The sequence below is a fragment of the Bactrocera tryoni genome, chromosome 3, assembly GCF_016617805.1.
Source record: "Bactrocera tryoni isolate S06 chromosome 3, CSIRO_BtryS06_freeze2, whole genome shotgun sequence".
NCBI classification, from domain to species: domain Eukaryota; kingdom Metazoa; phylum Arthropoda; class Insecta; order Diptera; family Tephritidae; genus Bactrocera; species Bactrocera tryoni.
The window spans coordinates 32,575,468-32,592,078 of NC_052501.1; the positions used below are offsets into that span (position 1 = coordinate 32,575,468).

The 16,611-nt window shown below is 33.2% G+C and overlaps 2 protein-coding genes and 1 long non-coding RNA gene across 10 annotated transcripts in view; 1 reads left to right on the plus strand and 2 right to left on the minus strand.

The window, feature by feature from the left end:
- Positions 1–16,611, minus strand: part of LOC120771970 (putative sodium-coupled neutral amino acid transporter 11) — a 550,765-nt gene that overhangs the window by 71,708 nt on the left and 462,446 nt on the right. The gene's annotated exons all lie outside the window — the stretch shown is intronic.
- Positions 9,681–10,682, minus strand: LOC120771978. Of its 2 annotated transcripts, none has more exons than XR_005705021.1 (2): positions 10,548–10,682; positions 9,681–10,490 (listed from the first exon to the last, which is right to left on the minus strand). It is a non-coding gene; the product is annotated as an uncharacterized LOC120771978 (long non-coding RNA). The 2 variants fall into 2 exon arrangements; XR_005705020.1 differs by having other exon boundaries at positions 10,544–10,682.
- Positions 11,641–16,611, plus strand: part of LOC120771973 (protein apterous) — a 71,435-nt gene continuing 66,464 nt past the window's right edge. Inside the window, exons 1-2 of one of the 5 annotated variants that reach the window (XM_040100324.1) lie at positions 11,641–12,071; positions 14,049–14,482. In XM_040100324.1, the coding sequence (XP_039956258.1) occupies positions 14,444–14,482 (39 nt within the window). In that variant the 5' untranslated portion in view covers positions 11,641–12,071; positions 14,049–14,443. Of the gene's footprint in view, positions 12,072–12,203; positions 12,258–14,048; positions 14,483–16,611 lie in introns of those variants that run through there. The other 4 variants (XM_040100325.1, XM_040100326.1, XM_040100327.1 and 1 more) reach the window with 4 other exon arrangements.

Sequence of the window (16,611 nt, forward strand, 5' to 3'; positions counted from 1 at the left end):
ACGCGTCGTTTTGTGAGGCTCTAAAAGTGAATTCTCGATTATAACTGTCTGAATTTATTGAACAAAGAAGTGCGATAATGCACCATCTCATACTGCATTGATTATTCGTAATCATTTCGTCACATTTTCAACTAATATCGTGCCGCAACCACCGTATTTGCCTGAGTTACCTTCGTGTAACTTCTGGCTATTCAACAACTTCATATGAGCACTTTGAGGACACCGTTTTGACTCAATTGAAGATATAAAAGCAGAATCGAAGAAGGCTCTGATGGTCATCACGACGGAGGATTTTTCCAAGTGCTATGATGGCTGGAAAATTCGTTGGCTTAAGTGTATTGCACCGGGAGGGGATTACTTTGAAGGAGATGAAATGAACAAAATTCACCTTTCAATTTGATCACAATAGTATCACTCATATTGACTTAAGGGGTCCCGGTGGTCTAGAACCCTCAAATTAAGGGTGTTTTCTGGAATTTTTTAAGGTTTAAAAAAAGAGCAATCGATTTAAAATTTTTACAGTTTATTTATACACTTATAAAAAGTACAAAAATATTTTTTTGTTAAATTAAAAAACTGTTTAACAATATTAAAAATGGCGTCCAAAAAAAGCTATCTTAAAAAATGACTCCCGGTGCCGTTGTTGATTTTGACTCTTCAGAACATCTGAAACATAAAAACCAAATAAGTTATTAATCAGTAGGAGTGCAGCTATCGCTTGGACTACAACCAAAAAAAAAAATTAAATTCAAAAATTTCGCGCTTTTGAAGTTCAAATTCTGAAAACAGCTATTTTTGAACCAGTTTTAGATCAAAAAAAAATCGAGTTCTTAAAATTAAAATTTGATCGTACTCGTACGACGTACAAAGCATCCATTCATTGAGCCCCTCGACCGCGCGCTACCTGCTAAAACGGCTGCAGAAGCTAAAATTATGTGCATATCCTTCCAAAAATTTTACAGTATATTCTTAAAGGACTATACTTTCGAACTATCGAACAAAAAAAAAAACGATTTTTTGAAAATTCTAGACCACCGGGACCCCTTGAATAAAATGGAAGTATTTTTTATTCACTTTTGGCATCAGGGTAGATATGTATATTGATATATGTATGTACATATGTTAAATAAAGTCAATCTTAAATTTTTTATCCGAAATTTTTTTCTGAATCATCTCGGTTGCCGAATTTAATGCTCTCTCCTAGGCTGCAACTAGCTACATACGTACGTATGTACATAAGTATGTCCTTAGTCGTGCCATAATTTTGTTACAAAGTTTAGAGTCAAGAAAACAGACTGCAGAAAAAAGTTCCGTTATTTTTATATTCTTGTAACATGTTACTAAAGGATACATATATGTATGCATTAATACATACAGTGGTGGTCAAAACATTTGCAACCAAAATCAAATATTTGTTTCTATCATTTTTTTTGTTGCTAAAGTAATTTTTGTGTTCTTTGTTTTTCTCTTTTTCCGAGCTTTAGTTACTGTATTTGTTAAATATGAACTATTAAAATTGTTATTTTTAACCTATAACAAAAACAAAGCAATATTCCAGTGGAAGATGTGAAATGCAAGTTATCAAAACATTCGCAACTTATTTGCTGTATTTTTATTTTATTTTGCTACTTAACAAAAAGCAAGTTATAACGGCAATCGCATTCCACATAATTAGTGGAACTTCATGCGTTTTTATTTAACTAAGAGTTTGCATTCAGTCTTTCGCGTTTCTTGAATTAACAAATTTTTCCGTGTTTTGTGATCTTTGTAATATTTCCGGTTGAAAATGGGAGGCAATAAATACAGTTCGGACTTAAATGCAAAAATAAAAGAAGATTTTAGAAATGGATTTTCGCAAAAAGAAATATCGTTAAAATATTCCATACATAAATCCACGATTTGCCGTATTATTCGGACTGAGAACATTCATTCAGTTCACAGAGGAAGTAGGCCTCGTGCTACATCCGTAAGAGAAGACCGGCAAATAAAAAATTTCTTTACAAAATACCCCAAAGCAGTTCCAAGAGAAGCTAAATCCGACGTTCAACTCGACATCAGTCTCTCCACTATCAAAAGACGGGCCTTGGAGTTTGGTCTGCGTAGTTACAGATGTACGAAAAAGCCATTCGGGTCTGCAAAAAATATAAAAGAGAGGTTGCGATTTGCTCGATCACACTTAAATTGGACTAAGCAGAAATATAACTCAATTTTATGGTCAGATGAATCCAACTGCAACCTCTGAGGTTCAGACAGCAAAGCTTATATTCGGCGTCCGCGAGGTGAAAAATACTATAACCCAAGGTAAACAACTGCTACAGTAGAACACGGAGGGGGTAATATTATGGTGTTTGGGTGCTTTTCCGGTAATGTTATTGGTCCAATTCATCGTATAACTGACACGATGACAGCTGTAAATTATAGGGACATTTTATCTAATGTCATGCTGCCGTTTGCCGATTGGGAAATGCCACTTGTATGGACTTTCCAGCACGATAATGACCCTAAGCACACGTCTAGGCTCGTAAAATCATGGTTAGAGGAAAATCATATAAAAACTATGGTATAGCCGGCACAGTCTTCCGATCTCAACCCAATTGAGAATATGTGGATGATGGTTAAACGCAAAATAGGCGGTGAAATATTCCGGATTGGTGATGAACTTTTCGCCAGATTGGAAAAGGAATGGAAAGCGATCCCTTACAGTTAAATTGAAGGTCTAGTAGCTTCAATGCCTAGAAGATGTGCTGAAGTTATTAAAAATAATAGCTATGCAACTAAATATTGAAAAAATTTTAGAATATTTTTTGAATACTTTAAAGTTGCAATTGTTTTGAACACATGAATTTTGACTTTGGTTTATTTAATGCCTTTTTACCGTTATAAGCAAATGAATTAATGTTTCAGTTTTTATGATTATTTGTATAAACAAGACCTCCAATAAAAAATATATATAGATAAAGAAATACTTTATCAAAAGTTAGAAAAAAAATATATTAAAATAAAATTGTCATTCTGATTGCAAATGTTTTGACCACCACAGTAAGTATACATATAAAGTCAGGGCGACGAGACTGTTTGTCTGCCCGTCTATCCGTCGGTAAAAACTAAGTTATCTTGATGAATCTTGGACGATATATTTCTAGGCACCATATAAAAATTCGTTGTTATAGATGGGCGAAATCGGACCACTGTCACGCCTATAAAATGCCATACTAAGCCGCGAATTAATACATTTCATTTTTTGACATTAATACTTTAATGAAATTAAGTAGATCATTAATGTGGTGTGTGGTAGCTGAATATGAATAAAATTGTTCTAGACTTTGGCATAAACTTTATATCCCAAAAAGAATGAATTCTTATCCTCTGGTTGATTTTGCCTCATCTCATTGTATTACATTCGTCGAATAATTTTCGATGAAATTTTGTACACCGTTCATTTAATATATGCAATTTTATTAAAAAATTATTATAGTTTAATTTTTATAACAACCTGAAGTTGCAACGAAACTTATGGCCGCCATAATATGCGACTAACGCACCTTTTAGCAACTAGCTGGTAGAAATTCGAATATTTACTCGAATATTCAGAGACGTTTTCTGTAGTGTCTAATGCTTTAAAGTCAACCAACTTGAATAGGCCGTGTTTAACAATGAATTTTCAATTTTTTATATTGTTCCGCGTACATCTGTATATAACGTATGTATGTTTGGAACGTTAGATTTTAATGCATTCAGCTTTACTACATTTCCGTAAATGAAGCAAAATAGTTTTACTCATCTAATGGCGGTTGATACATACTTACATACATATGTATATCAAACCGATCAGAATAGAAGTAGATGAGAGAAGATGAATCACAACTGTGTGCCAGCGATAGCTAGAGTAAAATTTGAGATATCTTCACAAAGTTCTCCTTGATGACTATCAAGCTGAGAAGGTGAAAAATGCTGATGGTCGAAATAGTACCATTACAACGCCTACAAAATGGATACAAAACTTCAATTTGGTATTGAAGGAGCATGTATGGTAAAGTAGGCGTGGTCCGCCACTAATTCACATAATATAAATATTTCAGAAATTACTAAGCAGAAATCTCTCAATAAAACTCCACATCGCGCGCTCCATCTGTCTCGTTACATCGCCTTTACAGTCATTAAGAGCAAAAGTGTCAATGCCTTGACTATTTTCATAGCAAAGAATTATTACTCTGATTCTGAGGCACATCTTTCATTGTTAGGGTTCTAGGTGATTGCTCCTCCACCTCTCTGTCAAAATATCAAATATGTGCTTTCTTCTTGAGATCAAACTGTTTAACGACAACAGTTTTTGGGAGATAGCAGTGTATATATCTGTCCCATGAATGTCCCAGAATGTGTTGGATTCAGACAAATATTTGAAGCTTCAGACTTTCGCACATAAATTTCACCTATTATTCTATTTTAATTTTTGCTTCTTGTACACGCCTCCACTGAGGCTCTTCCTTACATCGCTCATTCCAATACAATATTGAATTGAAAGTTTTGGCTTTCGCACATTGTATGTATGTAGTTACAAGTATCCTTCGTTTAGATTATAAATATTTACCCAATATAAGCAAAAGAAATGTTGATAAGTATGATAAGACAAGATATTTAAAATTGCTTATTAATTTTATTGTATTGATTTATGTTATGAAATTATTCACAAAATCCAATGAATCGTAAATAAAATTAAAGTCAATAAAGTTCCAAAAAATAGTAGGACGCATTTATCCAAAATGCTTTTGAAGTAAATATCGATCTCATCATCAATAACACTTTCTGTCGAATTCAATACCTTAACGCAACGTATGTAACGAAAATTGTACGTATTTATTCTGGCACAGGGTGGTACAACTTTCGCATAATGATAAAATAGATCCGAATTTCGAATAGAATACATTTACGAATCGAGATACAGAATAGGGCCCCTGAGCTTCAGCCTGTTGGTAAAATAACTACAGCTAGACACTCATAAGTTAAGAGCACACCTATTTGCCATACGACACCATTTTAAAATATACCATATCAGTCGGACTATGCTTTTTAAATGGCCCAAATAGTAAGTTGAGAACCTTCAGGTTTGTACAGGCAATAGTTAGCAGTCAATTTGTGAGATAACTCAATTAAATGAAGCAGATATATTTTCTGATAATAATGTGTTCTGGTGTTGAAACTGAGCAAGATTCATTTAGAGTTTCGCCGCCACTATTAACAAAATATATATAGTACATCGCTCAAAATGTGAGATGTTTTAATCCAAGCCTTTGTGGGTGCTGAAATGGCATTAACCTGTATGTGGCAATTCCAACATAATGTGTTCACAACAACATATGGCCATACGACATTCATGGTTTGAAAATGATAAAGAATGTTTTCTACGATTCATAGATATCAAAATTTTAAATTGCAATAAATAAAAACTTTGCAGAAATAGTGCTTTCAAAATATTCCTTTTTCACGTTTGAAAATTGTAGAATTTAGACAGTAATATTTCAAGCCCCCATTTACCGAATATGCGGACTACAATGCCGATGAATGACTTTTTACCAAAAATGTCGGTCAGTCTGTGAGACACATTATTGAAATTCAGAGAGAATCTGTTCAGGATAATAATGAGTCCTTGTGTTAAAAAGGGGTAAAATTGGATTCAATACTGCCAATGTATATTACGGTTATGGTACATACATATGTATGTATATACAATTTTCGAACTTTCGGTTGACTTTAATTGCCTCACCAGTAAACCAGTATATTTCGCTCAATATGCGAGTTCATGAAATTTATAGAGCGTGTTTTTCTGATAATAACTTCTATTGTGATAATAACCTGTATCACCGATGTCTGAAATCGGTTGGTGCAAGGTTCTCACCTAATTTAGTGCATTTAACTTCTGTGTAATATCTTGAGAGAGTGTAAAATTTATTATTGTAGGATTTTTTTTCACCTTTATTTTGCACACTTTTCGTTCTGGTTTAGAAGAAAAGTTCGTAATACCCTTTAATAAACTTATTAGACCTTAAATGGGTATTTCTCAGTGTGATAATCTTTGAATCGAAGGTAATGCATATAAATAAAGTGAAGACGTGTTTCTACATATGTATAAACCCTAAAACATATAGCACATATAATAATATGCTTTTTTATTCTAATATAAACTGGGACAAAATATTTAATTATATTTTTTAAAAACTTATTCTCCTCTCATCCTCTATTTTTCGAAAGAAAAACTCTACTTAGAATATGTGTAATCAGCATCGATACTCGCACGACTTCAAAATCTGGTCTCAAGAGTCTTGATTATTTAAAGACGATTGTCACTAGAATAGAAAGCAATTGGTGAGGATAATATCCAAATAATTGTTAGGCCTATAATGGAGCTCATCATATGCTGTTAACATTTACTAATTTCCTAACCACTTAGGCCCGGTTCCCGGAAAATTCGTTCATATACATACAAATGTATGTATGTACATATGGAGTTGCATTGTCGGCAATTCTCCAAAGGGCGGCGACGGCTAAAGTAGAAACATATGTATATACACATGTATGTATATACATACATATATTGTACATATGTGGTGATGTAATAAAAATACATAATAATTTAAGGGGGTTCTCTCATGTGAACGCATACATTTTACCACTTTTTAGGAAAATTTTTTTTATGCGACAACAAAATTCAATCATTTTAATTTTTTAATATATTTTTATTTGTATTTTGAAATGAACAAAAAAAAAATTTTTTTTTCGTTTTTTACATTTTTAATATACATACATATATATATATTTTTTTTAAATCAAAGTAGTCCGAAACAAAAAAAAGTAGTTCACTGGTCATGGTGATAGCGGCTGTTCATGTTGTCTGAAATAAAAAAATGGAATGGATTATTATTCAGTAGTTCTGCGGCTATCGTCCCTACCAAATATAATCAATATCATTAAAAAAAAAATGTCGCACTTCAAAAAAAGTCACGAAAATCTTTTTTTTCGTTAAAAATCGTTTAAAAAAAATATGAAAATATTTTCAAAAGTAAACAAATCTGGTAGGGACAATATCTATAAATGAGAGGAAGAACATATGTAAATTTTAAAGCAATCGGTTAAATACTTTTTTTTAAGGACCATGACAGTTTCAGAAAATTATGATTCGAGAAAAATGCAGACTTGTCATGGCGCCTGTTAGACAGTCGCTTACGACACGTCGGCGACTATGAGCTGTAACTTATCAAATACTATGTATTTCGGTTTGAATTTTTCACAGCATGTTTTCAATAGGTTTTACTGTCAAAATATAAAAAAAATCGATTTTTCGAAGTGATTACATGAGAATACCCCCTTAACATTACGTTTTGGGCTAGGTTTGCATTAATGCATTAAAAAATTTAATCATATATGTATTTGATGCCTTGGAGAATGTAAAAGTAAAAGGGAAAAAGTAATGATGCAGTTTTTTTTAATTACATTTTTATTAAGAAGTTATAAACCAAAAACTGTATTTCAATACAAACATAATAAACTAAGTATTCACAAAAAACTAAAAAAAAACCTTCCACCAAAGTCTACGTAAGGTATAGGTACATACATACATATATGGTACACTTTCTACTCTTCATGTTAGTCCATAGTTGTCACAATGGCTCCTCTGAAAGAAATATCAACTGATGTACGAAACCTGATTGTAAAATACTATACAACTGAGAATTAACCATTTGTTGAAATATCGAAATCGCCAAATTTAGCTAAACCATATTTTAGTACCTTAGAAAAAATTAAAATGCCACAAAGATGTACCTTTTATTTTAAAAGAATTTGATAATAACCCACCAATTCATGCCACTAAGTTAGTCGCGGAACTAGCAGCGCGTTCAGAGAAACTTGTTTATTCCAGAGCAATTCTGAAATAATATTTATTATGCATATTTTTATGAATGAAGGCACTGATTTCTTCATTAATTCAAGTCTCAAAATGCAATTAACCTCCTTCACACAACTTTCTAAGCGAACAGACTGCGCCGTTTAGCGACAACTTTGCATTTTTTTGTTGTTCATGGGATCAGAGTTTTATGTAAAATTTAACGAGGAATCGAATGCAAAAGTCAATTTTGAAAAAAAATTGGGGGAAAAGCACAAAAAATGGCAACTTTGCATTTTTTTGCTGTTCATGGGATCAGAGTCACATACTTTTGAACACTGATTCTTATGTAAAATTTAACGAGGAATCGAATGTGAAAGTCCACTTTGAAAAAAAGTTGGTGGAAAAGCACAAAAAATGGGATTTTTGGAAAAAAAAATGTTTTTTTTGGATTTTGAAATTTTTTTTGGATTTTGAAAATATTTTTATCAGAAAGCTGAGATTTTTTTACATAAAATTGGATAACTGCAAAATTTTTTTCACTCAATTTTGAGGTCGTTAAGAAATAAAAGAGATAGTCATTTTTTTGTTTGATCTCAATTTGAATTGCGGGCCAAAAAACAATGGAGCAACTTTGACCACTAAAAAGTTTACAGATATTTTTATTTTGGTCTATATTATGATATTCTAAAGTTTCGTCAAAATCGGAGAACCACGGGTACAAAACCATGTCACCAATTGATGGAATGGCCCATATATTTTTGCGAATAGTTGGTTAAGTTTGTATTTGAATACGTTCTTTTTTATTATTTCCTAATAAAACTGTTATTAAAACAGAACTGCATCAATTTATCCTATTGCTTTTACATTCAGCAACACATCAAAAGTATTGTTCCGTTGTTAAAATGGTTTTAAACATTATGAATACCGTATTTATGCACAGCGAATAAAACACAAATGCCTGAAGAGCAGCTAACTCTTCAAAATTTTAATATTACTAAAAAAGTAAATTGCTACAAAATATGTAGTGTATCCGCATTGTAGCTTGCTTTGTCTAGTTTCGGTATTTTACTCTACAAGATCAATAAATGTTTTACCTTTCTATGTATTTATAAAAACTAATTGATTAAAATAGTTTATAATTATATAAAATTGTTAATTTATCCGTTTTCCATTTTCTATTAATATTTTTCCTAAATAAATGCAATAATATCAACTAACTGTTTGGTTTGCATTTTTTTGATACTCTGGTAATACCAGAATAATACAAAAAGTTAAGCATTGACAACACTTTGATAAGCTACGGACAAAGGAAATTAAGTACAAATAAATGATATAATTTTGTAAACCTAACCTGCCTTATTCTGTAACTACTAACAATATATACCTTATTCATACATACATAGATACATATGTAAACAAAAATTTCTGCACCCCACCAGTTGCTGTGTGATGCTATTTTTTTTTTTTATAAAATAATATTCAAAAAAATCTTACATGACGAATGAACACATTGTTATGATTTGAAATACCATAAACTGTTTTTACATATATGTAGGTACAGATGTATGTATGTACATATACATAGATATGAATTATTTATACTTTTAATATAAAACGATAAATCGTGCGCGTCTCGAGGTTCAAAATTATATCCTCAGAAAATCGGTTAAGTCGTTGTATACATATACATACATACTTATAACAAAATCGACTATCAAAAAAGGCCTCCGTTAGGACCTTCTGCAGGACTAAAGAAATACCTGTACAAATTTTCTCGTCTTTAAATAAAAATCATGTCATGTTAAAGTTAGGAATTCAATGATATTGTTCTGTTAAAAATATTTTCGTTTACATTAGGCTACCGAAAATTGAAAAACCTATTATGTTGGTCCACACCTACTGAATACGGTCTGCACCTCTACCCTACTCAGCGACGGCCGCCACGTATGTATGCAGATTTATCATTTATTAATTTCGTCTTAGATGTACTTTACATATTGTGTATGTTTCTGTGAAATTCTTGGTGCTGTTTAAAAAAGATTTGGAGTACACATCAATATTTTAGTATAGATTCAATGTATGCGTAATCGCAATTTTTTACAATATAAATTCGATACTTTGTTTTCAACGAACAAATGATGAAATAAAAAATCCGATTCATGATGAAGTAGAAAATACTAAGAAGGAATCGTTGAACGCACTGTTTTTTACATCCATATAAGTAACTACATACTATATGTACATACATGTGTATATCTTTTACAAAACCGGTATGAACAAATAAAAATTTGCTATGTAGCAATACACGCAAACTCCTGCAATGACTTTGATTGTAGTTTGTGTATGTTCCGGCTCACTTTTTCGCTTTTATATATTTACTTTTCTTTTTATTCGCCAAAGTAGTCATCGTCAATCGCACAAGAGCTTCAACACGGGCGAACGACGATTGTGATGTCAGTACCTTTTGGCAAGCTTCAGCATTACAAGTATAGCGGCAACAACAATTGTTATGGTAAGGCAAGAACCCCATAAGGGCGGTGGATGTGGAAGTAGAAATGACAGCAGTAGCGGCCCGACAATGTAGAAAAAAAAGGCAAAAAGCAACAAAATGCTGGAAAATGTAGAGAAATAAAAAGAATTAAATATAGCTACATACATACATACCTACAATAAATACTGTATACATAGGTAGAAGCACAAGTGCAAATAAAAATAAGTGGGTAAGTATTCAGCAGCCAACAACGCCGATAACAACGCAAATAACAGAAACAGTACAACGTCTATATGTCTCTTCTTTGCTATGTCAAAGAAATGATGCCACAGCAATCACCGGTGGCAATGGTGCCGCGGCAGTTGTTGCTGCTGCTGCATAATTCATACCTATGCTGCTTCTGCCCACAACCTGCTACCTTCTGTTTGCTACCAAACATCTTAGGCCGATTGTGATTACTGGGGTTGCAATGTTATGCACATTAATATACATTTCTATATACCTATACACTTACTTATGTGCCAATGTGGATGTGAGCCCCAATACATTTTTTTGTGTGTTCAATTCAATTCAGTCATAGTCGTTCACACCAACAGGAATGAGTAGATACAGACGACTCTAAACTTTAGTCGCCTTTCGTTGGTAATAACATGGTGAATGAGTGAAATTGCTCAACCTTACTGGCACCAAGCACAATCAACAGAACAAACACCACGCCTCCCTAATATCCAAAGCATTAAAAGCACATACCACATACATATTAATACGAATACGCAAGCAAACCAGCAACTTAATATGGCATGCTTTATAGCCTTCTCTGCATAGTTTAAACATGCATTTCCTCCCTTAAGCGTAGCAGAATCCATAAGCGCAAGCAAGACAAATCTATAAACTTTGTCGAAACAGGCATCAAGTAGAGGTATAACAGACACCAATCGTGCACGATTCTGCCAATAAAAGATGCCTATATGTGTGCAAGATATGTTGAAATGCAATAGCTGTCTTTAGGCCAGTATGAGTTGAAATTGGTTTCACTCATTTCGTGGAGCGTCGTTGTGATGGGCGCTGTCAGAAAAAGTGCTTGCTGTACATGCAGTAGTCGTCTCACATTCGAAGAACGATGAACTAGTGGGAAACTATATGGTGTAGCGCGCATGACTCAACAATGGAATTGAGTTCGAAATTGTAAATGTGCTCTCCGTACCGTGTTTCGAACAGCGACAACCGGCGAGCACGGCACACTGCAGAAACGATCGAATCACGGTAGTGAAACTTAACGTCCCAAAACCACTCACGACAAATCAGTTTCAAACGTCCAGCTAGTGTCGGCAGTGTATTTTGGAACCTTTCAAAAGTTTCGAGCGAAAAAGAAACCGGCCGTGGGTGTGTGATCGACTATGTGCGTTTGTGAATAGTTTGAAATAAAAAATTAACCCGCCGCTGCAAGATATCCACAATCCACGCGTATATGGAAATACAAACGAAATAATTAGTGGAAACAGATAAATTATTAACATAATAATGAAGTGTACATATGTATTTAGTATATATAAATTCGAAGAATTACTTTAATAATTAAAGGAAACCCTTTTTAAAGATAACAATGACTTTTAAAGGTTAGCAGCAATGATAATGGGCATATTGCTTGAGAGTGGATGAATATAAATTTATATTCGAATATCTTCTAAATATGAATCCACGGTATAAAAGCGTAAATTGTGCAATTTAATATCGATAAGTAAAAAACACGAATTTATAGAACTTACTATTAGCATTTCCAAAGTGTGAAAATATTAAAAAAAAAGTTAAATTAGCGAAAGAAGCCTTCATAAAAGTGAAATATATGGATTTTGCAATAATCAAAGAGTGGAAACCCTGCATACATATGTACATACATATATTATATATACGTAACTAACGTACTTATGTACATAAGCGCTAATTTATTTATATACATACATATGTATGTATATATGTATGTATCTCAGTAAACATATTATACCCTGAACAGGGTATATTAAGTTTGTCATGAAGTTTGTAACATCCAGAAGGAAGCGTCGGAGACCCTATAAAGTATATATATAAATGATCAGTATGTCCAGCTGAGTCGATTTAGCCTTGTCCGTCCGTCAGTCTGTATATATACCAACTAGTCCCTCAGTTTTTAAGATATCCTTTTGAAATTTTGCAAACGTCATTTTCTCTTCAAGAAGCTGCTCATTTGTCGGAACGGCCGATATCGGACCACTATAACATATAGCTGCCATATAAACTGAACAATCGGAATCAAGTTCTTGTATGGAAAACTTTCACATTTGGCAATGTATCTTCACCAAATTTGGTATAGATTATTTTCTAAGGCAACAATGTAATCTCCGAAGAAATTGGACAGATCGGTTAACTATAGCATATAGCTACCATACAAACTGAACGATCGGAATCAAATGCTGGTATGGAAAACTTTTGCATTTGACAAGATATAGTATATTTACGAAATTTGGTATAAATTATTTTCTAAGACACCAATGTAATCTGTGAAGGGTATATTAGCTTCGGTGCAGCCGAAGTTAACGTTTTTTCTTGTTCATAATTAGTTTCAGCAAGTGTTTGCTAGTAAATTATGCATCCAAAATGCCGATGAGATTAGGTTGGTTGGACGTTCATCAGTACATCTTACTTAGGTATTAACCATACATACATATGTATGTATGTATGTATGTACGTACCAACGTATTAATACACACGGTCATTTGTACACACGAGTACATATGTATCTACATATATAAATATAAAGAATAGATTTTATCACAAGTTAAAATCTTATTTAAAGAAACGGACAGTCGGGAGGGTCCGCTTTCAGCTTCACTTTCTAGTAGTCAGCATTTGCCATTAAAAATCCAATTTAACTCGACGCTACCGCTATCGCTACTGTGATTGTTGTTGTACTGGTTTCAGTTGTGTGGTAGAATCCGCGCATCCCTGCTCTGCAAAGGCGCCCACAACGGTTTAGCCATAAATTAATATGTACCTTAAATGAATTTTAAGCTGTCAGTAACGCTTGCATTTGGGCGCTTAGGTTCTTGTCACCCGCCTGGTAGTGCGAAAGCTTAGATTGGTTAAAAGCAAAGCTTTTGAGGCGTCAGGCCCGTCTTCAGAACGCCGTTCATAGCTACATGTGTATGTATGTACATACATTTACTTATTCGTAAATGAGACGTGAGGCAAGGCCCATTATAAACTCATTGATATTTGCAAAAAAAATTTAATTATACAATAAATTAGTAAATGCAGTTAAAGTAACCTAAGGAGAACTTGAATTCAATAATATCTTTACTTAGGTATAGCTATGTATGTATATGTTTGTTGGTTTATAGAAATAAATCAATTCGGCTATCAGAAGAAACCGAAATGGCAAGAATTCCAAACAGTAGGTGCTTAATAAAAAAAATAAAGTAAGAAAATATAATATGCATTTTGTGATGTGAGTCAAATAAATCAAACCGATTGGTTAATAATATGCTCGTCGCCTTGCTGCCAATTCCAATCACTAAAGAATTTGTTAGAGTTTAAAGTTCTATCGCGTTACTTAGTTTTTGAGCGTTGTTCTTAATATTTACCCGTACATACATATGTATCTACGTATATAACCACCGTTTTTAATATATCTACTTATAACAGAGGACAACTTGAAAAGATCAGCTACGAAGACATAAAAACGTGTATAAACCAAACCACATCAAGTGATTCCTACAGTGAGACGCTACGGCAAATCATAGTGTTTTAAAGCAAAATTGCTGTTTTGAAAAACTTGAATACTTGTATTAGTACAATTACCTTTGATGGTTAAAGAGGCTGGATGAGTGTAACAGCGTTTTGGGTATCTGAAAAATTAGTTGCGCGATTTATCACGGGTGTCAGTTGTCACATCTGTGCATTTTACGTGGATTCAGTATTAGTGAAAAAATCCGATTTTAGTGAAAGAATTATTATTGTCGGTTTGTTGAAAAGACGAGAATTAACACCGTTATTGAGCATCCTTGACAGCAAACCTTGAGATATTCCAAAAGACGCACATGGGCGTCTGCACCGAAGAGCGCCCTGTGATGCATTGGGTAAGTTAGCAAATCCAAATATACTTAAGTAAAGTTTGAAAATCTTTTACCTATAGTCTGCAATATTAATGATTAAACTGATTAACTGATTAACATGAACATATGCTTCAATCTGCTAACCAAATCGGATGTTTTTAGTAAAAATATGTAAAGCACTCCGCGCAGTCTCAGCTGTTAAGGGGGTAGTCTCATGTGAACGCATGCATACATTTTACCACTTTTTAGGAACATTTTTTTTATGCGACAACAAAATTCAAATTCATTTTAATTTTTTAATATATTTTTATTTGTATTTTGAAATGTACAAAAAAAAATTTTTTTCGTTTTTTACATTTTTAATATATTTTTTTGTTAAATCAAAGTAGTCCCCAACAAAAAAAAGTAGTTCACTGGTCATGGTGATAGCGGCTGTTCATGTTGTCTGAAATAAAAAAATCGAATGGATTATTATTCAGTAGTTCTGCGGCTATCGTCCCTACCAAATGTAATCAATTTCATTAAAAAAAAAAAAATGTCGAACTTCAAAAAAAAGTCACGAAAATCTTGTTTTTTTTCGTTAAAATCGTTTAAAAAAATATGAAAATATTTTCGAAAATAAACAATTTTGGCAGGGCGATAACTATAAATGAGTAGAAGAACATATGTAAATTTTAAAGCAATCGGTTGAATACTTTTTTTTTAGGACCATGACAAGCGGTTGAATATTTCAGAAAATGATGATCCGAGAAAAATGCGTTTAAAAACGTAGCAGCTGCAGACTTGTCATGGCGCCTGGTAGACAGTCGCTTACGACACGTCGGCGACTATGAGCTGTAACTTATCAAATACTATGTATTTCGGTCTGAATTTTTCTCAGCATGTTTTCAATAGGTTTTACTGTCAAAATATAAAAAAAAATCGATTTTTCGAAGTGATTACATGAGAATACCACCTTAATGCTCCATTTCACTTGTAAATATTACACCTTTTATAAATATTAAGTTTCCGACGAAGTTTGAATCACACAGAAGGAAACTTCGGCTACCCAATAAAATATAACAGGTGGCGCAAAATAACCTTCAGATGTTTTTTGGAAAATTAAAAACTTTTTTAAAAAATGAAAAACTTTGATTCTGCTTGTGGATTATTTTTATTTAGTCTTTTAAACTTTTTTTTTACATCAAGTCGAGAATATGATATCATGTAAATGGCCGCCGCCACAGTTGATTGTCATTGGACCCCTTTTTATGGCATCAGTTTGGCCAGAACTTCCGGCGATAGGTCCACACATTCTTGACGGATATTGTCTTTAAGAGCTGCAAGAGTCTGAGGCTTGTTGACATAAGCCCGCGACTTCAAAAAGCCACACAAAGTGTGGAGCGGTCAAATTAGGTGATCTTGCTGGCCAGTGCAAATCGCCAAATCGGGAGATTAGGCGCCCGGGAAATCCAACCTTCAGCATATTGGTAGGTTTATTTACCTGTAGTTCACATGTGTTTACTACACAAATGTCAAAACAGAACTGACATTAGAGGTCAATTGTAAAATTTATAGCATCTTCTGTTCATCTTCTGACTTTTGTGCCACCCGTTATATGTGTGTGAATGATCAGCTGAGTCGGTTAAGCCGTGTTCGTCTGCCTGCATAACGTAAACTAGTCTCTCAGCTTTTGAAGTATTGATCTGAAACTGTATAGTACAGTACACACGTCCTTTTCTTCCCAAAGTAGCTGCTCATTTATCAGAACCACTTTAGCGTATAGCTGCCATAAAAACTTACCGATCAAAAAAGTTTCGAGTATGGAATACTTTTTATTTGACAAGATAGATGATATCTAAAAAAATTGGACTAGATTGTTGTCCAAGGCATTAGATATGTAATATGTTATTGCCCAAAGGTTGCAATCTCCGAAATTGCTCTGATCGGAACACTTTAGCATATATGTACATAAATATGTATGTAGCTGCCATTTAAACTGACCTATCAAAATCAAGATAAAAATATTTTTTTCCTTGTGAAGTATCTTAATTCGACATGAATGAAACAAGATGACAAGAAAGAATTACCTAAGAATTAAAGAAAAAAATAATAAATTAAGCTTTTAAACATTTATAAGTACTATATATGGTTCTTCACTATAGATGTTAAAT